Here is a 21,253-nt window from a genome sequence, read left to right on the forward strand (position 1 = left end):
AAGAAACCTCAGAAGGTTCTGCCTTACGGAACCTCACAAGGCAAGCAGAGAAAAGGCGGTGCGACGTGAGTGCGTACGAAGGCCACGCGCCGGGGCAGGCCCCCCAGGACGGGGTGAACGGGCGGCTCGAGAACCAGCAGGAACTCAGGAGCTGTGAGAATCCTGCTGAAGAATACTTCCTTGACTTTAAAACAAAACAAAAAACAGTATGTGGTCTGGATACAGATTTAGTGTAAATTTGCCGCGACTAAGAAAAAAGATCTTCTCTATGTGGTATCTGAATTTTCAGTTTCCAAAAAACGTTTCTGAGGGGAGCTTGGATCAAAGAACCAGCCTACCTAAGCCTGCTTCTGGGATCTGAAGGCGAGCCTGACGCACACGTCAACTTTTTAAGACCTTTGCTAAACCAGAGGTTAAAACGTGCACGAGGAGCGCAAGCGCAGACTCGCAAGTCCTGACTGATCATACGGCCAGAGGCACTGATCACACACGGTCGGCACACTTGACCAGACCTGTACGTGTCACACGACCGGGGCTGCCACCGGGGCGGGGAACGGCCGGCGCGTCCCGAGGAAGCATGAAGCGCAACTCAAACGGGAGAGGCGGGCTTTTCACTCTTCCGCGGGGCCCCCGAGCCTCTGCTCAGCGTCCCTTCTAGGAGCACTGAGCCAGGTGCCTACCGGGGGGGCACTCCTCTGAGCACGGGGAAGTGAATTCCCACACGCCCAGTGCTTCAAACACCTGCGGCTGACAGGACAGGACAGGTCAGGTTGGCGGACGTAAACTTCACACGGACAGAGGAAGGGGCGGCTCTGGCCGACACAGCCAATTCTGCGCACACTTAAAAGCAAGTCCTCGTTAGGAATCCACCTGCAACGAACATTCTCTTTGGCTACGAGCCACTTAAGTCACGGTCATGAGGAAAAGACGCAAAAGCAAAACAAACGAACGCTCTGTACGTCAGAGTTTTAAGAGGGTCCCGTGTCCTCAGACAATCAGTGCTAACGGACACTTCAAGCCGAGCTGGCGGTGACACCGGAGGGGTGAGAGCACCCTGCGAAGCCACGGGTAGGAAGAGGGGCCAAAAATAAACACCCTGAGATCGTAAGTACACTTGATCTACGCTTTCACTGGAAAATGGGAAAACTAAGCAGGGCTTAGGCAGTGAGATTCCCAGGATGCACAGGGAACAACGTGCAATCAGACCGATCGTCACAGCCGCGTCTGTTAACTGTGAAAAATCAGAAAGGAACTCAAAGTCTCGTTCCCCGGGAAGATGGACAAATCGACTGTGTACATATTCAACGGAACACTTCCGAGAAGCGAAGAGTACGGGAACCAGACCTGTACGTGTCCGGGATCCGTTTTATGAGACAATGTCAAGTCAAAACGCATGTTGCAAAAGGGTCCACGGAGTAAGGTGATCTTCATGCAAACTTTTCGGAGCATGCGAACAATACGGTTTCAGGGAGACAAACGTTAAGTAGTAAAATTACTGGGAGACGCGTTAACAACTGAAGCTCAAATGCAAACAGAAGTCGCCTGCAGGGGAAGGAAGGTGAGCAGGGGGAAAAGAAGAGAAAGGCCCCCTCCGTCGCCTCTCCACAGCCACCTGGCTTGAACACCAACTCTGAGCACTGAGGTCTGAGCTTCGGTGTCGCCCGCGTGCTACGCGACACCCACACAGTCACGGGGCTCCCTCTCCCTCACCCACGGGAGCACCCTGACCTCCCTTACAAGCACCGTCCCCCACGTCCCCAAGTCGCCACGCTCCAGCGGCACCCCCAGCATCCTGGCCCGAGAGTTTCCGCAACCGCGGCTCCCTGTGCCTGCGCCTCTCTCTTCCCTGACCAGTGCGTGGCCCGGGCTCTCAGGAATCCGGATGTCATCCCAATGCCACCCCTCACAGGGGCCTAACTTAGATAATCCCGGCGTCGTCCAACCCCACTGATTTCCTGAGTGCAGCGTACTGACTCCGTGATCCATCCGTACTACAAACACCGTTACTGTCACTGCTCAAACCTGCGCTCCTCTGAAGTCTGTGTGGGTGCACAGGAGGAGGGGCTGACTCCAGCGACCCTGCCAACGAGACTTCCGTCCCCTCTGCCAGTCGCCCTGGCGCATCTGAGACCGGCTGCGAGAGGCGGCAGGACGGCGCAGCCTGGAGAAATGAACTCCGGAGCACGCCGCTCACGTCCCAGCTCCGAGAGGAGCACTGATGCAGGTAAGTGAGCACTACGCCGGCTCCTTCCCTAAAGGAGGAGTTTCACTACGTTGTCTTGACTGGATTATGCTGACAATCTGCCCAAAAGGGAGCAGTCCATTTTTCCAGGTGCAAGGAAGAAAGAAGGCATTCGCATCGTGTACATAAGCTGAAAACTGATGAAAATTATCAGCAAACAGCATCAAACTATCCCAGCGGCGTGATGTTGGAAATGGAAGTATTCGATGAGAAGTATCATTTGCCTTTCCAAAACTTTTATGCACTGAGGGGTCAAGCGGAAATGGTCCGGACTTCACTGAGATACTTCAGCCAAAAGTAAGAACCGCCCATCTGTCAGGACAAGAGGGTCGCTGAGCAGATCACACCCTGGTTCCAGACAGTGCCATCAGCACAGGGGAGAGACCGACCCGTTATCGCAGCCTCAGTACAGAATGCGCCATGGAAACCACCCCCCCCCCCGCCCCCCACCAGCAGGGGTGCCTAGCGGCCCCTCCAGACGACACCTGGAGGGAGCAGTGCACCACCCGGACACTCCTGCAGGGCTGCCCGGCACACATGTGACCGAGCTCTGTAAAATCTTTCACGGAAGTTCACAGATACACGGCAACAATATCACATTTCTTAAAATCTGATCAGTTTCTCTCTCAACCATCTCCACTCTTAAAACCATATTCTAAATAATCATTTAACTTAATTTCAAAAATCTTTTCTTTTACCAGAGGAGCCCAGTAGGTGTAGAGATAGCCTATTTTCAATGCTGGTACAAACTGCGAGCAGGATACTACCAGAAAATAGAGATTCAAGAAAAACTTGAATTGTTCATACAAAACCTAAAAAGGAAAAAGAAAAAATTAACACAGTCTCTCCAAGGAAAATCTTTAATACTACAATCAAATAATTAAATCGGCACAATATCTAACTACATCTCCAACAAACATTGAGAATATGCCCTGAGTTACAGTAAATTTCTTAATTTTGGCACTGGCTTTCCAATAACCAAATCACATACAAAGCGAGGTAAGGTTACCTCAAAATTATGTCTAAAATAAATTGAAAAAAAGACAATTAGAACTTTCAATTATGTTAAAAGCATCCTCTAAAAGTTTTGATTTTCCAGTTTTCCACACTGACCTACATATAAATATCTTTGTACGTACATCAAAGCAAATGAGATAGCAAGTCCTTTCCAGTGTTGGTGGTCAATAAATATATATTTATATACACACGTGTGTATCTTGATAACTCAGAAAATCTTACAATGGGAAAGTCGTGTTAACCCTGTATTTATGCAACGGTAAAAAATAAAACACGACAGCCACGTTTCTGAACACGAACGTCAGGGCAGTTTCACAAAAGCTGAGTGAACACGCAGAGGGTGCACACAACGTGACTTCACAAAACCGCCTCCGCCTCCTGTAAATATCTGCTTCCCGCAGACGGTACGAGACGATGACATATAAAAGAATGTGAATTCCAAAGCAATTTTGGGGGAGACAGATGCCTACGTATTTTTTACAGACTCTTAGCAGTGAACCTGCAACAAGAGCTTCAGATATAAAATAAATATCATTCAACAAAATGTGAGGAAGGCAAATCCTGCAACTTTCTGTTTTTGTTTTTTAATTCAAACAGAGTTGTCTTTAAGGAAGAAAACCCAAGATCCGGTATATTAATACACTTCTATTTACAAATTCTCAAACTATTAAATTGAAACGGAAAACGAAAATGGAAGAAACCTCGTGTTTACAGACGAGAATAACTCAAACAGCAGCTGTAACCGCAATCAGACTTCCACCCTTGCAACTTGCAGTCGAAATCTCCTTGGATACCATGTTTATGCAACTCGAAGGCAGGAAAATTCAACCAGAGCAGAGCGGTGGGTTAAGTACTGACTGTTGACTTAAAGAGTCCGGAACCACAGGTTTCACGTAACGAAGTTTTCCACATCAACACACAGTTGCTTGTGCAACTAAAGCATCGGCTACATTGATAACATGTTTATATTCATAATCATATTCAATTGCTGTCTAAAAACGTTTTCAGTCATTTCATAAATTAATCTCAGCAGGAGAGAAAGCTCTTTTTCCTCAGTGATTTCTTTAAAATCTCTGTTAGCATAAATTATATCTATTAGCAATTCAAAAATTGCCGTTTGGTGCTAAAAATGGCATTGAATTCCTACTGTGCAATTACCAAATGTTTCTAAAATACTACGTTTTAGATGAAAAGCCTAATTTAAGAGACAATCTAAGGAAACAAATTCACACGGTAACACTTGTGCAGACAACATATCAACAGGTATTTTCAGGACACGGCCAATCTTGGCAGGCTGTGTGGATTTACTCTGGTCAAAATTAAGCTGCGCTGTTGGCTTTAAGCCGCCGTAATCAATACCTTCTTGTCTACCGAATGAACTTTGTGACCTTTAGGAAAATGTGCAATGCTTAGCCAATCCGCGAGTATTTAATAATTTAAAATTAAAAAGAAAGCAGCAGCTTCATTCAATACAGATGAGAGTATTTATCTGCCTGAAAGACAGTTTACATTTTATATCCTGACAAAAGAGCAGTCTTTCAATTACGGAGCCAACGGTTTTGTGTGTTTTAATAAAGAGCAAATTAGATATCAAGCATTCACCAACTATTAGATGGATGCGGAAGGGTGGTGGGAGGTAATCAATGCCCAACATAAAATCGGCATGATTATTTACATAAAAACATGAAAAGTAAGACAGCCCTCATTTCACAAAACCAAGAGACTTTCTTGCAAAATAGCATAAAGCTAATAACTAGAACATGTCAAAAACTTTGATCTAGAAACATAGTCAGTAGGAGCTGCCTTTTGCCTGTAGAAAGATGAATAAGTTCGTCTATTAAAATAGGAAATGATGCACAAAAATCAAAAATTATCCAATCATTCTAAATGCATAGAGTTTGTACATATTTAAGACAAAAATATCACCAGCAATAAAAGAAATTAATCAAATATTTAAACCTCAATATTTAAACTCAGCATAATACCTATTTAAGATAATGAATAATACAATAATACATGGCCTGAAATTCATAATGTGAGGTAGAAAATCCACCTATAAATGCTTACAGAGATCCTGTTACGGAGTCCCGTCTGTGTAAGCACTTACGTTACTCTCATTTGGAGGCTCCTACGCAGGCTTTACACTTGGCATTCAGCTTCACTTCCAAACGAAACTTACAGCTCTTTTCTGATAATTTAATTCAGGCCTACTTGGTTATTTCTACAGTAGCATAAATATTTTTATCTAAGGCTGAAGTCACACTATAAACTTTCTCTTTTCTTAATTTTTTTTTTTAATGTTTATTTTTGAGACAGAGAGAGACAGAGCATGAACAGGAGAGGGTCAGAGAGAGAGGGAGACACAGAATCTGAAACAGGCTCCAGGCTCTAAGCTGTCAGTACAGAGCCCGACACGGGGCTCAAACTCACGGACTGCGAGATCATGACCTGAACCGAAGTCGGACACTTAACCGACTGAGCCACCCAAGCGCCCCAAACTATAAACTTTCTTAAGTTGAACTCTATGCTGTACCCGTAAAAGTGTGCATGAATTATTTAACAATCATCTGAAACATGAATGGTTCAAAAACAAAGGGACACTGATTTGGACGGGACACAATTAAAAGGGGGGGAAAACAGTGAAAACAAAAGCAGCTGGCAATGTCTCATATAAAGCCCAGTTTTAAGAATGTAACAGCCTTACCCCAGGTATAAAGGTAAATATATTGTATTTCTGATTTTTGATAGAGTTTCGGGGATGCTTCTCTTCACACTTTTCAGGACATCCGAGCCACACTGTGCGAGCTTTTAGTTCTCTCTTTCTTTGACAAATATTTACCAGCCAATCACAGCAACTGCATGAAAAAAAGAGACACATTATGAATGCTCTATTCCAAGTCTTTAAACTAATCGTACACATTTAGAGCCAATACGGATTGTTTCTGTGTATATGCACTAGACACTGACAGCATATCTAAAGCTAATCTGTAGGGTTGTCTTAAAATAAGTTTTATGGATATGAAGGTGTGACATAAAACACTGAGAGAAACTCGTATGAGCGAGGATATGACGACTTTTCGAACCTCAAGGAAACTATCTTCCCTGTTTAGACCAAACAGGGTCGAAACAAAACGAAAAACAAAAAACAAAAACAAAAAACCACACTGACATTCTGAAGTAGTCAATGCTTTACTACGCTGAGAAAAAGGCAGTCTGTTGTTCATAATTCTCAACGCACCGCTCAGGAATTTGATGATAGAGGTCCTCAGACATCAGTTCATCCCAAATGTGACCTGCCCTCTCTTCTTTGAGGGGACCACTTTTTTCCTTTCTAAAAAGGCGACTTTTCTAGTAGCATTAATATAAAGTTAAGACTTACGGCTCAATTCAGTATTTAGGAAGGGTACTGCTGCTCAGTGGGATGTTCTAGTGACAGTGACAGCTCCACTGCACTGTCATGCAGCCATGCTCATGTGTGCAGTAAACACGTTAGATCTGTCCTTGCTCTAACAGCACCAGGGCTCCAGGAGCACAAATACTTCTACTCCCTGAACGTCCAAAGCACCATTTTTGGATAGAGAGAATAAAGGTTTCTTAAAATACTTAAGAAAATGATGAAAAGGCATCAGAGCCATCTCAACTGAGCGTAACATAATCAGGAATTTAAAACCGGATCTAATTCAGATCCCCACAACGCCGAGGAAGCCTGGAAACAGTCTTCCGGGTGCGCTCCAGGCTGGACGGGCAGGCCGGCAGCAGAAGGCGCAAGTGCCGAACTCCCCTGGGTGACAGAGTAAGCTCAAAAGGTCACAGTAATTTTGCGGGACGACGACAGTCTTCTAGGCGTCATTACAAAATGAGGCTGACGCTCTGGGCTTGTACCTTGAAGTCACCGCCTAACTTCCACGGTGGGGCACTAGCCGACGCGACCCTTCGGAAATCGCCTGCCTTGCAAGTGATCAAAACGCAGACACAGCGCTTCCCGGCCCAGCGGGGGGGCATCCCATGTGAGCGTACAGATGTGTGCAGTACATCTCTATGGACGGTCTGCCTACTTGCCAGCTGTGCCCAGAAGATCTTCAGTCTGGAAGGGCAGGGCTTTGCCCTCGGAAGCCCCCTGGCCTTCGGTCGTGGGCACCCGGCCACGGCACCGGGAGCACTGTCACCGTGAGTGAGCTCTCCCACGATGGGAACGCATGCGGCAGCCACAGACGAGCGGGTCAGCTCTGACACACCCCCAGCGACCCTCCTGCTTCAACTTTTAAGAACAGACAGCATCTTCACATATCAAGTATGCTTTTAAGTCCCCGACTGTTATAAATCAGGATGTTATTAAAGTGATTTAAGGCTGTCTAAGTATTCCCATGTTTACTGCTTTCTTTGGGGGGGGGGGGGGGGGGGGGGGGGGGGGGGGAGTAAGGGATTGTCAAGTAGCTTTAGTAAAATGTTAGGGATTTGTGATCTGTTCGGGCGTGAATGAAACAAAAATTAAATAAGACTTCAAATAAAATATAAGCATCAAACTCCCATTTCTCACCCTGCTGCTGCTTCTACCGTGTGGCCTGGACACCTCCCTAGGACTCTTCTCCTCTGGCACCATCCACCTTGCCACGCCCCTGCCACCCGCCCCTCCCCCGTCAGGACCCCAGACACCCCGGAGGTCAGGGGGCTCCCTCCCGACTCCTTCCCGGCAGCAGCTCAAAATTGCCAGCCTCTTATCTAGCCGCATACAGCCGGTGCTCCTGGTGCACAAAAGCCACGCAGTTATGGTACACGAGACCCACGTTACACGAGCCGGGAGGGACTCTTCCCCAAACTCCGGGTTCAATCGGTATGACACCCGCAACTACCTTCCGGAGATGTCAGACCCCCACGTCTCCCCCAGGAGGAAACTGGGGGCTAGAAAAGTAAGCAATTTCTCCAAGACGAAACAACTCGTTGCTGGCAGAGCTACGTGGCTTCCCGAGTCACACTCAGAACGCCTCCAATCTTAGAAAGTTGCATCTGACACAGAAGCGCACGTTACTGGGGGCGCCCGGGTGGCTCCGTCGGCTGGGCGTCCGACTTCGGCTCAGGTCACAATCTCACGGTCTGTGGGTTCGAGCCCCGCGTCGGGCTCTGGGCTGATGGCTCAGAGGCCGGAGCCGGCTTCGGATTCAGTGTCTCCCCCCCTCTTTGCCCCTCCCCCACCCACTCTCTGTCTCTCAATAATAAATAAACATTAAAAAAAAAAGCTTTTTTAAAAAGAAGTGCACAGGGGCGCCTGGGTGGCTCAGTCGGTTAAGCGGCCGACTTCGGCTCAGGTCATGATCTCGTGGTCTGTGAGTTCTAGCCCCACATCGGGCTCTGTGCTGACAGCTTGGAGCTCAGAGCCTGGAGCCTGCTTCAGATTCTGTGTCTCCCTCTCTCTGACCCTCCCCTGTTCATGCTCTGTCTCTCCCTGTCTCAAAAATAAATAAACGTTGGGGCGCCTGGATGGCTCAGTCGGTTAAGCGGGCGACTTCGGCTCAGGTCATGATCTCGCGGTCCGTGACTTCCAGCCCCGCGTCGGGCTCTGGGCTGACAGCTCAGAGCCTGGAGCCTGCTTCATATTCTGGGTCTCCCTCTCTCTCTCTCTGCCCTCTCCTGCTCATGCTGTCTCCCTCTGTCTCTCAAAAATAAATAAACACTAAGAAAAATTTAAAAAATAAATAAACAAATAAATAAACGTTAAAAAAAAATTTAAAAAGAAGTGCACGTTACTGTACTGCCCAATATAGCATCCACTGGCCACGTGACTTTTTTTTTTAAGTTTAGTCGAGAGAGAGAGAGAACAAAAGACAGAGAGAGAGCACAAGCATGAGTGGGGGAGGGCCGGAGAAGAGAGAATCCCAAACAGGCTCCATGATGTCAGCATGGAGCCCAACGGGGGGCTCAGTCTCACAAACCGCGAGACCACGGCCAGAGCCGCCATCAAGAGTGGGACGCTAATCTGACTGAGCCACCCAGACTATTCATTCGGCATGTAACTGTCTCAGTATGAATCAAAATTCAGTGAAATAAAAAGTCCAGTTCCTCAGTTACATTAGCCACATTTCAAGGGCTCAACAGCCACCTGGGCCAGCGGCTACCATACCGGACATCGCAGATCTGGAACATTCCCCTCGTCACAGGGAGGGTTAGCGGGCAGGGCTGGTCCACGGGGAGCATGGTGCAGACACAGGCGTAGCGGACAGGATACAAGCTTCAATTCGGGGCGAAAATCCTCCAGCAAAGTATTCAAACAGGAATTTTTGTTCGGAAACACCTACTTGCCTAATGTGTGTGACGGCTTAACGTACACAAGTCGGGCAAATCTACCGTGATATTGAAAACGAGAAAAATTGAGCGTTTGAAAATGTATGTAAAATTTAGAAAATGTGGGTTTTACAAAGTTTACGCTGCTATCAGCATATTCTTATACAGACAAAAGGCTCCATAAATGTAAAACCACTTTGAGCATCACATGCACACTGCCGACAACAGCTAAAATAAAAACGTCAACATCAACACCACTGCGTGTAGCACCTGAAGCTAACAACCCAGTAAGTTCCAAAGACTTACACTCTATAAACTCTAAATTAAATACCAAGGGCTAAAAACACGTATACTCAACAGTTTATTAATTTTTCCCTATAGCCCTATATAGGAAAAAAAAAAAAAAAGATTCCTAGACTTCCAAGATGTAACGATTATTTGAAACACTTGGCTACTGATAACTATCAACAAAAGTATTATTACTAAGTATTTCCTCATACAAATACAAAAGAAAGTGGTAGATAGGGAGCCACAATCCAATCACATGCTATTTCACAGAATTAAATGAATACAGAGCCTTGAGGGTTTAAAAGCCTGGGGTCCCACCAGAATTGCCACTGGCGATGCAGGCAGAAACTATGAGCAGGAGGGGAAGACAGGTGCCTTGAGTGCATAAGCCCCCAAAGGTGAGTAACCCAGAAAGTATACTTAAGCCTCATGGAGCTGTAGAGGTGAGCAGGAAAATAAAATGAGGGGCAATTTCTGAGGAAGATGGATCTGTGAACACTGATAACAAGAGGGCGAGTGAAATGGAGGTCCTTGGGAGGAAACAACCAGGAGCTAGCTTCACCTGGTAACACTTCTTTGGAAGTGGAATATTTTCTAAGTGAGTGATTGCTTGGGAGACACTGCCCATTTATACATAAATCACCTTACATCGTCAAGTCACGTAAGACTAAATCCAAGAGTGAATACGGCAGAGCAGCATGGACACCCTCAGCTTGTCTTGTCCCTGAAACGCAGCCAGATCAGCACCAAGCCATTCTGCACACCTAGGAAACTGATCTGAGGATTAACACAACAATCCGTATACCCTGAGCCACAGAACTCGGCAGGTACGCAGTGCGGAGACGTGAAACGGTGGAGAAAAAAGCCCCAGAAGGTAGGGAGCTGTTTTCGTGGAGAGAGGACAGAGAAAGAGAAAGGGGGAGAGTGAGGCACATCAAGATCGTGCAAGAAAAGCACTCCCCCAAAAGCAGCTGGAGAGAGGAGTGAAAACACGCGCAGGGAACTGAACAAGGAATCTGTTTCCCCAAAACCACTGACGAGAAGAAAGGAGAGGGTTTCAGCACCACCAGGATTCTACAAACAGTGGAACACAGTCTGAAGTTCTGGAGCCCAGTGCCTGGCGGTGCTCTGGTGAGGAAGCAGGGCGAAGCCCCGGGAGCAGGCAGCGGGGTCTGAGAGGTCCGTGTGCCACACGGGGAGAAGCAGTTCCGCTGCTTGGAGTGCATTTGGTAGAGGCCATACAGCCTCCCCACGGGCAAAGGTCCCAGGGGACCCCAGAGAGCAGCCACGTTTGCTGGTATTGGGACAAAGATGCCAGAGTGTGGCAAAACCTGGTGCCAGCTGTGTGTTGTGATTGGCCATAACCTCTGAACCTCTGCTGCTGTGCAACGGCATGAACATTTTCTGGGGCAAGCCAGGACCAGCCGTTGCTCAGTGAGACCCTTCCCCAGAGAGCTGGTGTGGGTCCAAGCCACAGGGGTCTCTGAAGTCTACAGGGTACCCTATCTGTGTAGAGATGGGGAGTGGACGGAGGCCTGAGACAACGGAGAGGTGCCTGATCACAAGTCGGTGAAAGAGTGAAGTTCCTGTGCCAGAGACTAGGCAACTGGGTGAAACCATTTCCATCTCTCATGTGCACGCACATGTGTGCCACAATGATCCACCTCAGTAAACTACGCAGCGCCACCTACTGGACAATACAGCCGTTACACCAAGCCCTGTCCAACTGCACCATCCAAGTACACCATCCAGAAGACCAGCACAAGTCCCTCCACCTGCTTAATGTATGGACTATAGCGGGCTTCCCTGTTCAGTTCTAAGGGAAACTGGATGTAACTTCACTGTAGTTTCATTCTGTTTTCTGGCTCATGTATTTGTTCGTTTGCTTTGCTTTGTTTTTGCTTACATTGTTTTCTTTTTTTCGTTTTTCTTCCTCATTCTTGCATACAGAAAGAAAAATTTATTTTTATTATTTTTTATCCTATTTTTTACTTCATAAATTTTTTATTCTATTTAATTCTATTTTACTATATATTTTTTTAATTTTTTTCTTACCTTTTTTCTTTCCCTTTTCTCTCTATTCTATCAAGTTTCTTTCAACAAGCAGATGAAAACACACCTAGCATCAAGCTGCATTTGATTTTTTGCTTTGTTTTTAATTTTTTAATTTTTATATTTTACTTTTTCTTTTCCTCAAGATGACAAAATGAAGAACAAAAGAAAGAAGAGAAAGACATGACAGCCGAGGCTTAATCAACACAAATATAAGGAAGATGTCTGACCTAGAATTTAGAACCATGATAATAAGAATACTAGCTGGGGTTGAAAAAAGTCTAGAACCCCTTTCTGCGGAGATGAAAGAATTAAATCTAGTCAGCACGAAATTAAAAATGCTATAACCGAGATGCAATCTCAAATGAATGCGATGACGGAAAGGATGGACGAAGCAGAGCAGCAAATCAGAAATTAAGACGATAAAACTATGGAGAATAATGAAGAAGGAAAATGGAGGGAAATAAAGGCAAAATATCACGATTTGAGACTTAGAGAACTCAGTGACTTATTAAAAAGGAGTAACATCCGAATGATAGGAGTCCCAGAAGAGAGAGAAAAGCGGGGAGAAGGTTTACATGAGCAAATTATAGCAGGAAACTATCCTAATCTGGGGAAGGACACAGGCATCAAAATCCAAGAAGCACAGAGAACTCCGATTAGATTTACCAAAAACCAACAATCACCAAGGCAGATAACAGTCAAATTCACAAAATACACAGACAGAGAAAGAATTATGAAAGCAGCAAGGGGAAAAAAAACTTTTTAACCTATAAGGGAACAGAGTTCAGGCTCACAGCAGACCTAGCCACAGAAACCTGACAGGCAGAAAGAAGTGGCAGGATATATTCAACATGCTGAATTGGAAAAATATGCAGCCAAGAATTCTTTATCCAGCAAGGCTCTCATTCAAAATAGAAGGAGATATAAAGAGCTTCCCACACAAACAAAAACTAAAGGAGTCTGTGACCACTAAACCAGACCCGCAAGAAATTCTAAGGGGGACCCTTTGAGCAGAGAAAAGAAAAAACAAAACAAAAAAGACCAAAATCAACAAAGACTGGAAAGGACCAGAGAATATCACCAGAGACATGAACTCAAAAGGCAACCCAATGGCACCAAATTCGTATCTTTCAATAGTCACTCTAAATGTCAATGGACTAAATGCTCCAATCAAGAGACATAGGCTCTATACAAGACCCATCTATAGGCTACTTACAAGAGACTCATTTTAACCTAAAGACACCTTCACATTGAAAGTAAGTGGATGGAGAACCATCTATCATGCTAACGGTTGTCAAAAGCCGGTGTAGCCATACTTAGACAAACTAGATTTTAAAATAAAGACTGTAACAAGAGATGAAGAAGGGCATTATAACATAATTAAGGGGTCTATCCACCAAGATCTCACTGCGGTAAATATTTACGTCCCCAACATGGAGCCACCCAAATATATAAATCAATTAATCACAAACATAAAGAAACTCACTGATAATAATACCCTAAGAGTAGGGGACTTCAACACCCCCTTACAATAATGGACAGATCATCGAAACATAAAATTAACAAGGAAGCAATGGCTAAGAATGACACACTGGACCAGATGGACTTAACAAATATATTCAGAACATTTCATCCTAAATCAGAAGAATACACATTCTTCCAAGTGCACATGGAACATTCTCCAGAATTCATCACATACTGGGTCACAAATCAGCCCTCAACAAGTACAGAAAGACCGAGATCATATCCTGCATGTTTTCAGACCACACTGCTATGAAACTCAAAATCAACCACAAGAAAAACTGTGACAAGACCAGGAATACTTGGAAATTAAGCAATACTCTACTAAAGAATGAATGGGTTAACCGAGAAATTAAAGAGAAAATTTTAAAGGACGTGGAAGCTAATGAAAATGAAAACACAACCCAAAACCTCTGGGATGCAGCAGAGGCGGTCCTAAGTGAGAAGTATATAGCAATCCAGGCCTTCCTAAAGAAGGAAGAAAAGTCTCAAATACACAACCTAACCTTACACCTAAAAGAGCTGGAAAAGAACAGCGAATAAAGCCCAAAACTAGCAGAAGAAGGGAAATAACAAAGATTAGAGCAGAAATCAATGATATCAAAATCAGAGAAACAGTTGACCAGATCAATGAAACCAGGAGCTTGTTCCTTGAAAGAATTAACAAAATTGATAAACCCCTAGCTAGATTAATCAAAAAGAAAAAACAAAGGACCCAAATGAAATACTTTCATTTCACAAATGAAAAGAGCAGAGATCACAACCAATGCTGCAAAATACATACAATAGTAAGAAAATATTATGAGCAATTATATGTCAACAAACTGGGCAACCTGGAAGAAATGGTCAAATTCCTAAAGATAGAATCTACCAAAACTGAAACAGGAAGAAACAAAAAATTTGAACAGACCCATAAGCAGTAAAGAAATTGAATCAGCAATCAAAAATCTCCCAACAAATAAGAATCCAGGGCCAGATGGCTTTCCAGGAGAATTCTACCAAACATTTAAAGAAGAATTAACACCTATTCTTTTGGAGCTGTTGCAAAAAATAGAAATGGAAGGAAACTTCCAAACTCATTCTACAAGGCCAACATTACCTTGATTCCAAAACCAGACAAAGACCCCACTAAAAAGGAGAGCTACAGACCAATTTCCTCATGAACATGGATACAAAAATTCTCACCAAGATACTAGCCAAAGAGATCCAACAATACATTAAAAGAATTATTCACCACAATCAAGTGGGATTTATTCCTGGGATGCAGGGCTGGTTCAATATCCACAAATCAATGTGACATATCACATTAACAAAAGAAAGGACAAGACCCACAAGATCCTCTCAATAGATGCTGAAAAAGCATTTGACAAAATACAGCATCCTTTATTGATAAAAATCCCCAAGAAAGTAGGGATAGAAGGACCGTACCTCAAGATCATAAAGGCCATATATGAAAAACCCACTGCTAATATCATCCTCAATGGGGAAAAACTGAAAGCTTTCCCCCTAAGGCCAAGAACACAACAGGGATGTCCACTCTTACCACTGTTATTCAACATAGTATTGAAAAGTACTAGCCTCAGCAATCAGACAACACAGAGAAATAACAGGGATCCAAATCGTCAAGGAGGAAATCAAACATTCACTCTTTGCAGAAGACATGATACTCTACGTGGAAAATCCAAAGACTCCACCAAAAACTGATAACACTGATATGTGAAATCAGCAAAGTTGCAGGATATAAAATCAAGGCACCAAAATCAGTTGCATTTCTATACACCAATAACGAAGCGACAGAAAGAGAAATGAAGGAATCGATCCCATTTACAATTGCGCCAAAAACCATAAAATACCTCGGAATAAACCTAACTAAAGAGGTGAAAAATCTATACACTGAAAACTATAGAAAGCTTATGAAAGAAACTGAAGACACAAAAAAATGGAAAACCTTCCATGCTCATAGATTGAAAGAACAAATATGGTTAATATATAGCTCCCGAGGCTCCCACAGCCACACGGCCACCACCAAGTTCGCAACGGTTCAGGCTCTCTCACTGACAGAAACTCGTAACACTATGCTGGATGCAATACAAATGCATCACTATTGATTCTCCTTTGTTGGTTATTATCTCTCTACCAAAGCCAGGACCGATTTTCCCATGTTTTCAGTCCTCATCTGGATCCCAGTCATCTCCTCACCCAAATGACCCCATGTTCCCAACTAAGGACAAGACAAAAGTCATCCCGGGGGTGCCTGGGTGGCTCAGTCGGTCAAGTGCCTGATTCATAATTTCCACTCAGGTCATGATCTCACGGTTCATAAAATCAAGCCCTACATCGGGCTCTGGTGTTGAGTGTGGAGGCTGCTTAGGATTCCCTCTCTCCTTCTGTCCCTCCCAAGCTTGCACGCACACTCTAAATTTTTTTAATTAAAAAGAAAAAAAAAGGACAAAAGTCACCTTCTCTACCACTTCTCCACTCTTCCAGTGCTACCCTTCCCCCCCACCCCCCCCCCCCCCGCCTAAGAGAATGGATTCTAGTCTTCCTTCCCAGAACTGTCCTTCTCCCCAAGGTGTCCCTTTCCTTTATTTTTCCACAGACCTATGCCACATGTCCTGTGACGTGTTCAGAAACACCATCCTTCCATGTGGCTTCTTCTATGACAATGACAGGACTCTCAAATCTGTATCTCTAGATCCTGTTTCTGAATCTGACACAACTGTTTGTATTACACCCACCCAACACAAGAGAGATTTAAGAAACAATTTTTTTAATGTTCATTCATTTTTGAGAGAGAGAAAGAGCACAAGTGGGGGAGGGGCAGAGAGAGAGACACACACAGAATCAGAAACAGGCTCCAGGCTCTGAGCTGGCAGCTGATGCTGGGCTCAAACTCACAGACCTCAAGATCATGACCTAAGGCAAGTCAGACGCTTGACCGACTGAGCCACCTAGGCGCCCCCCAAAGAGAGATTTTAAATAAGAAAACTATCAATAGTTTTAGATGAGTAATCTATTTTAAACAAACAAACAAACAAACAAACCCATAGTTCACATCATACTTAGTGGTGAAATACGGAAAGCTTTCTCCCAAAGGCTGGGAACAAGAGGCAACAAGGGGGGGTCATCTGGGTGGCTCAGTCGGTTGAACATCTAACTCTTGATTATGACTCAGGTCATGATCCCAGGGTCGTAGGACTGAACCCTCATCAGACACCCCATTGGGCATGGAGCCTGCCTGGGGTTCCTTCTCTCTCCCTCTGCCTCTCTCCTGCTTGCACTCTCTTGCTCTCTGCCTAAAAAAAATTAAAATTTAAATTTAAAAAAGTAGCAAAAAGGTATACCCACCACTGCTGTTTCACATAATAGTGTATGTTCCAGACAGACCCATATGCAAAAAAAGAAAATAAAAGGCATACAGGCTTAAAGGAAGAAATAAAACTGTCTCTATTTGCAGATGACATAACTGTTCATGTAGAAAATTACAAAAAAACACTCTTAGCACTAACAGTAAGCTCAGCAAGGTTGCAAGATAAAAGACAAACACAAAATTCAACTCTAGTTCTGCACACCAGCAATGAACATATGGAAACCAAAATTTAAAATACCATGCCATGGGGCACATGGGTGGCTCAGTCAGTTAAGCATCCACTTCGGCTCAGGTCATGATATCGAGGTTTGTGGGTTTGAGCCCTGCATCAAGCTCTGTGCTGATAGCTCAGAGCCTGGAGTCTGCTTTGGATTCTGTGTCTCCCTCTCTCTCTGCCCCTCCCTGCCCCCAAAATAAACAAACATAAAAATATAAAATAATTAATTAGAATAAAATAAAATGCCATGTCAGTTACAAACATGAAAGAAAGGAAGGAAGGAAGGAAGGAAGGAAGGAAGGAAGGAAGGAAGGAGGCTGACTTAGGAATAAATCTAACATGTATAAGACCTGGGTTCTGAAACTATAAAATGCTGAAGAAAAATATCAATGTTCTAAATAAACGGAGAGAAGTAAATTGTGATCTAGAAGATTCAACATAGTAAAGATGTCAATTTCCCCAAGTTAATATACAGATTAAACATAATCCCTTATCAAAATTCCTGGAAGGACTTTATAGATTGGAAAAGATTATCTAACATGTCTATGGAAAGGGACAGGAACCAGAATAGCTAAAAGAATCTGGAAAAAGAAGAACAAAATACAAGGAATCGACTGGCCTCTTTTTAAGACCTAGATGAAGAGAGAGCACTCCAGACTGAGGGGCACTAGCAGGGCAAACAGACGGACAGTACAGATAACAAAAGAGAGCAGACAGCCCCGCTCACGGACAGCCGACAGACTGGTGACACCAGTACAAGAGCCATTCAGGAAGGAAGGATGTTCTTTCCAACAAATGGTGCTGAGGCATCTGGATATACATAGGCAAAAAAAAAAAAAAAAAAAAAAAAATCTCCACCGAAACTTCCCACCTAGCACAAAAATTACTCAAAAGGATCTAAATATAAACTATAAAACTTATCAGGGCACCTGGGTGGCTCAGTTGCTTATGCGGCCGACTTCGGCTCAGGTCACGATCTCACAGTTTCATGGGTTGGAGCCCCGCATCCAGCTCTGTGCTGACAGCTCAGAGTCTGGAGCCTGCTTCGAATTCTGTGTCTCAGTCTCTCTCTGCCCCTCCCCCACTTCTGCTTGGTCTCTCTCTCTCTCTCTCTCAAAATTAAATAAACATTAAAAAAATTAAAAAGAAGAAAAACTATAAAACTTGTAGAAGAAAATCTTTGAGACACAGGGCTAAGTGAAAAGTTCTCAGCTGTGACATCAAAAGCATAATGCTCAAAGGAAAAACAATCAAAATCAAAGACTTTGGATCTGTGGAAAAACTCTTTCAGAGGATGAAAAGATAAACTACAGAGTGGAAGAAAATATTTGCAACCAACCTAGCTGACAGAAGATTCACAAGTAAAATATAGAAGGGGGCGGCTGGGTGGCTCAGTCGGTTGGGTGTCTGACTTCAGCTCAGGTCATGATCTGTGGTTCATGAGTTCAAGTCCCACATAGGGTTCTGTGCTGACAGCTCAGAGCCTGGAGCCTGTTTCAGATTCTGTGTCTCCCTCTCTCTCTGCCCCTCCCCCACTTGCACTCTGTCTCTCTCTGTCTGTCTCTCTGTCTCTCTCAAAAGTAAATAAACGTTTGGGGTGCCTGGGTGACTCAGTCGGTTGAGCGTCTGACTTCGGCCCAGGTCATGAGCTTGCGGTTCGTGGGTTTGGGCCCTGCGTCGGGCTCTGTGCTTACAGTTCAGAGCCTGGAGCCTGTTTCAGATCCTGTGTCTCCCTCTGTCTCTGCCCCTCCCCTGCTCATGTTTGTCTCTCTCTCTCTCAAAATAAAATAAAATAAAATAAAAATAAACATTAAAAAAAACTTTAAGGGGCACGTGGGTGGCTCAATTAAGTGTCTGACTTAGGCTCAGGTCATGATCTCGCGGTTTGTGGGTTGGAGCCCTACAGTTCAGAGCCTGGAGCCTGCTTCAGATTCTGTGTCTCCCTCTCTTTGTCCCTCCCCATCTTGTGCTCTCTCTCTCTCTCAAAAGTAAATGAATAAACATTAAAAGAAATTAAAAACCAAAAGATTTAAAAAAATAATAAAATTTAAAATACATGAAGAACTCTCAAAACTCAACAGAAATAAAACAAAACCAAGAAGAAAAAGGAATAGACCTAAAGAAACACTTACTGAACAAGATATGACAATGGCAAGTAAGATAATCTCGCTAGTCATTTAGAAAACGCAAAGACCACAGTGAGCCGTCACCACACACATATTTCAGCAACCAAAATAAAAACAGTGACAACAAATGTTGACATGGAGACACTGAATCTCGCACACACTGCTGGTGGGAATGTAAAATGGCACAACCAGTCTGGGAAATATAAACAGTCCAGCGGTTTCTTAGAAAACTAAACACATACCTAGGATGCGGCCCAGCAATTGTGCTCGTGCACGTTTATCCCAGAGAAATGAAAACACGTCCACACACAAAACACCTGCACTTGATGGTTCACAGCAGCTTTACTGGTAACGTCCAAACACTTGAAACAATCTCCATGCTCTACACAGCAAGTGGTCAAACATTCATCCATCCCATGGAATGCCAGCCGGCGATAAAAAGGAACACGCCGTCGTCGATACACCCCACAACTTGAATGGATCTCGAGGGCACTGTGCTGACCGAACAGGCCAATCTCCAGAAATCACACACCGAATGGTTTCAGTTATAGAGCACTCTCAAAACTAAACGTACAGAGCTAGAGAACAGACTAGTGGTTGCCAGAGGCCAGGGACTGGGGCAGGGGAGGGAACAGGACCCCAAAAGGCAGCACACAGGAGACAGCTGTGGCGACGGGACGGGTCTGCGTCGTTACTGCCCTGGCGGCCTTGCGATCCCACATGTGTAGTACAGTGAGTGAAGTACACACGGGTACAGCGCAGCCGGCTTCCCGTCTGACGCCACACTACAGGGATGTAAGATGCAACCCCTGGGGGGACTGGGTGGGGGCGGGTGGGACCCTCTTTACTATCTTTGCAATTTACTGTGAAGCTATCATTATTTCAAAAGAGAAGATTTTTTTTTTAATAAAACAAAGAAAGAAAATTATACACGATGCAAATACAAATCAAAGAAAGCTGGTACTGACAGAGGGAGGGAGGGAGGGAAAGAGACAAATCAAGAAACAGACTTCATAATAGAGAGTCATCTGATGGTCACCAGGGGTGGGGGTGGGGCATGAAACAGGTGATGCAGATTAAGGAGCGCACTCGTCACGATGAGCACAGGGTGATGTGTGGAACGGCTGAATTACCACATTGTACACCTGAAACGAATCTAACACTGTAAATTAACTGGAATTAAAACTAAAAAATAAAAATAAAGGTGGTATCATTGGACTGAAGTCAGACAGACGCACGCATAGAAGAAATACCACCAGAGACAAAGACCAAACCAACGCAAGTTAGTAATCCCACGCTTGCATCATCTAATGGCATACTCTAAAATATATGAAGCAAAACTGACATCATTTAAAGCAGGAGACACACCCTCAACGATGTTGAGAGATCCACCCAAGCTTCTCGTAACTGATAAACAAGCAAACTTCGGGAATACAGAGGACTCGACCAAGACAATCAGCTCTTATAACTCACTGACATACAGAGCAACACACACAACAACTAAAAAAATTTGTATTATTTTTCAAATACACACAGAAAATTAACTAACGTTGTCCATATATGATGAATCATAAAGCAAGTTTCAACACATTACAAAGACTGAAATTAAAAAAGTCATAAGTACGTTCTCCAGCCACAGTGGAATTAAGACAACAGTCAATTACAAAAAGATAATTAGGAAACTTCCCGACTGTTTGGAAATTAAGCAGAATGGTTCTAAATTGCATCGATGGAAGCAGAAATGACAAGGAAAATCGTTATATATTTTTAACTAAATGATAATGAAAATACCATGTGTCAAAACTTAAATGCATTTATTTTTAAAACAGAAAAAACTGCAATGCTCATCTTAGGAAGCTAGAAAAAGAACAGCAAATTAAACTCAAAGTATGAGAAAAAGTGAAGGGAAGACAGAAATCAATGAAACAGGAAGCAAACAGCCTACGTTCACAGTGTCTCTCCTACAGTGCTTCGCAGAGAATATTTCACCTGAATCTAACAGCAAGGAAACTTCAGACAAACCCAAATTTGAAACATACAAAATACCTGATCCGCAGTCTCAAAAATATCAACACAACGAAAGACCAACAGCGAGGACGGTTCCGGATTAACGGACACTGCACAGACATGCCACTGAACAG

General features: G+C 44.1%; 1 protein-coding gene across 4 annotated transcripts in view; it reads right to left on the bottom strand.

Moving 5' to 3' along the window:
• Positions 1–21,253, bottom strand: part of ATP9B (ATPase phospholipid transporting 9B (putative)) — a 250,819-nt gene that overhangs the window by 206,802 nt on the left and 22,764 nt on the right. For 3 of the 4 annotated variants that reach the window (XM_049620339.1, XM_049620338.1, XM_049620340.1), the window contains 2 exons: positions 5,964–6,114; positions 2,941–3,054 (listed from right to left, as the gene is read on the bottom strand). In XM_049620339.1, the coding sequence (XP_049476296.1) occupies positions 2,941–3,054; positions 5,964–6,114 (265 nt within the window). Of the gene's footprint in view, positions 1–2,940; positions 3,055–5,963; positions 6,115–9,374; positions 9,883–21,253 lie in introns of those variants that run through there. The other variant, XM_049620341.1, reaches the window with a different exon arrangement.

The sequence above is a fragment of the Panthera uncia genome (assembly GCF_023721935.1).
Source record: "Panthera uncia isolate 11264 chromosome D3 unlocalized genomic scaffold, Puncia_PCG_1.0 HiC_scaffold_8, whole genome shotgun sequence".
NCBI lineage: Eukaryota > Metazoa > Chordata > Mammalia > Carnivora > Felidae > Panthera > Panthera uncia.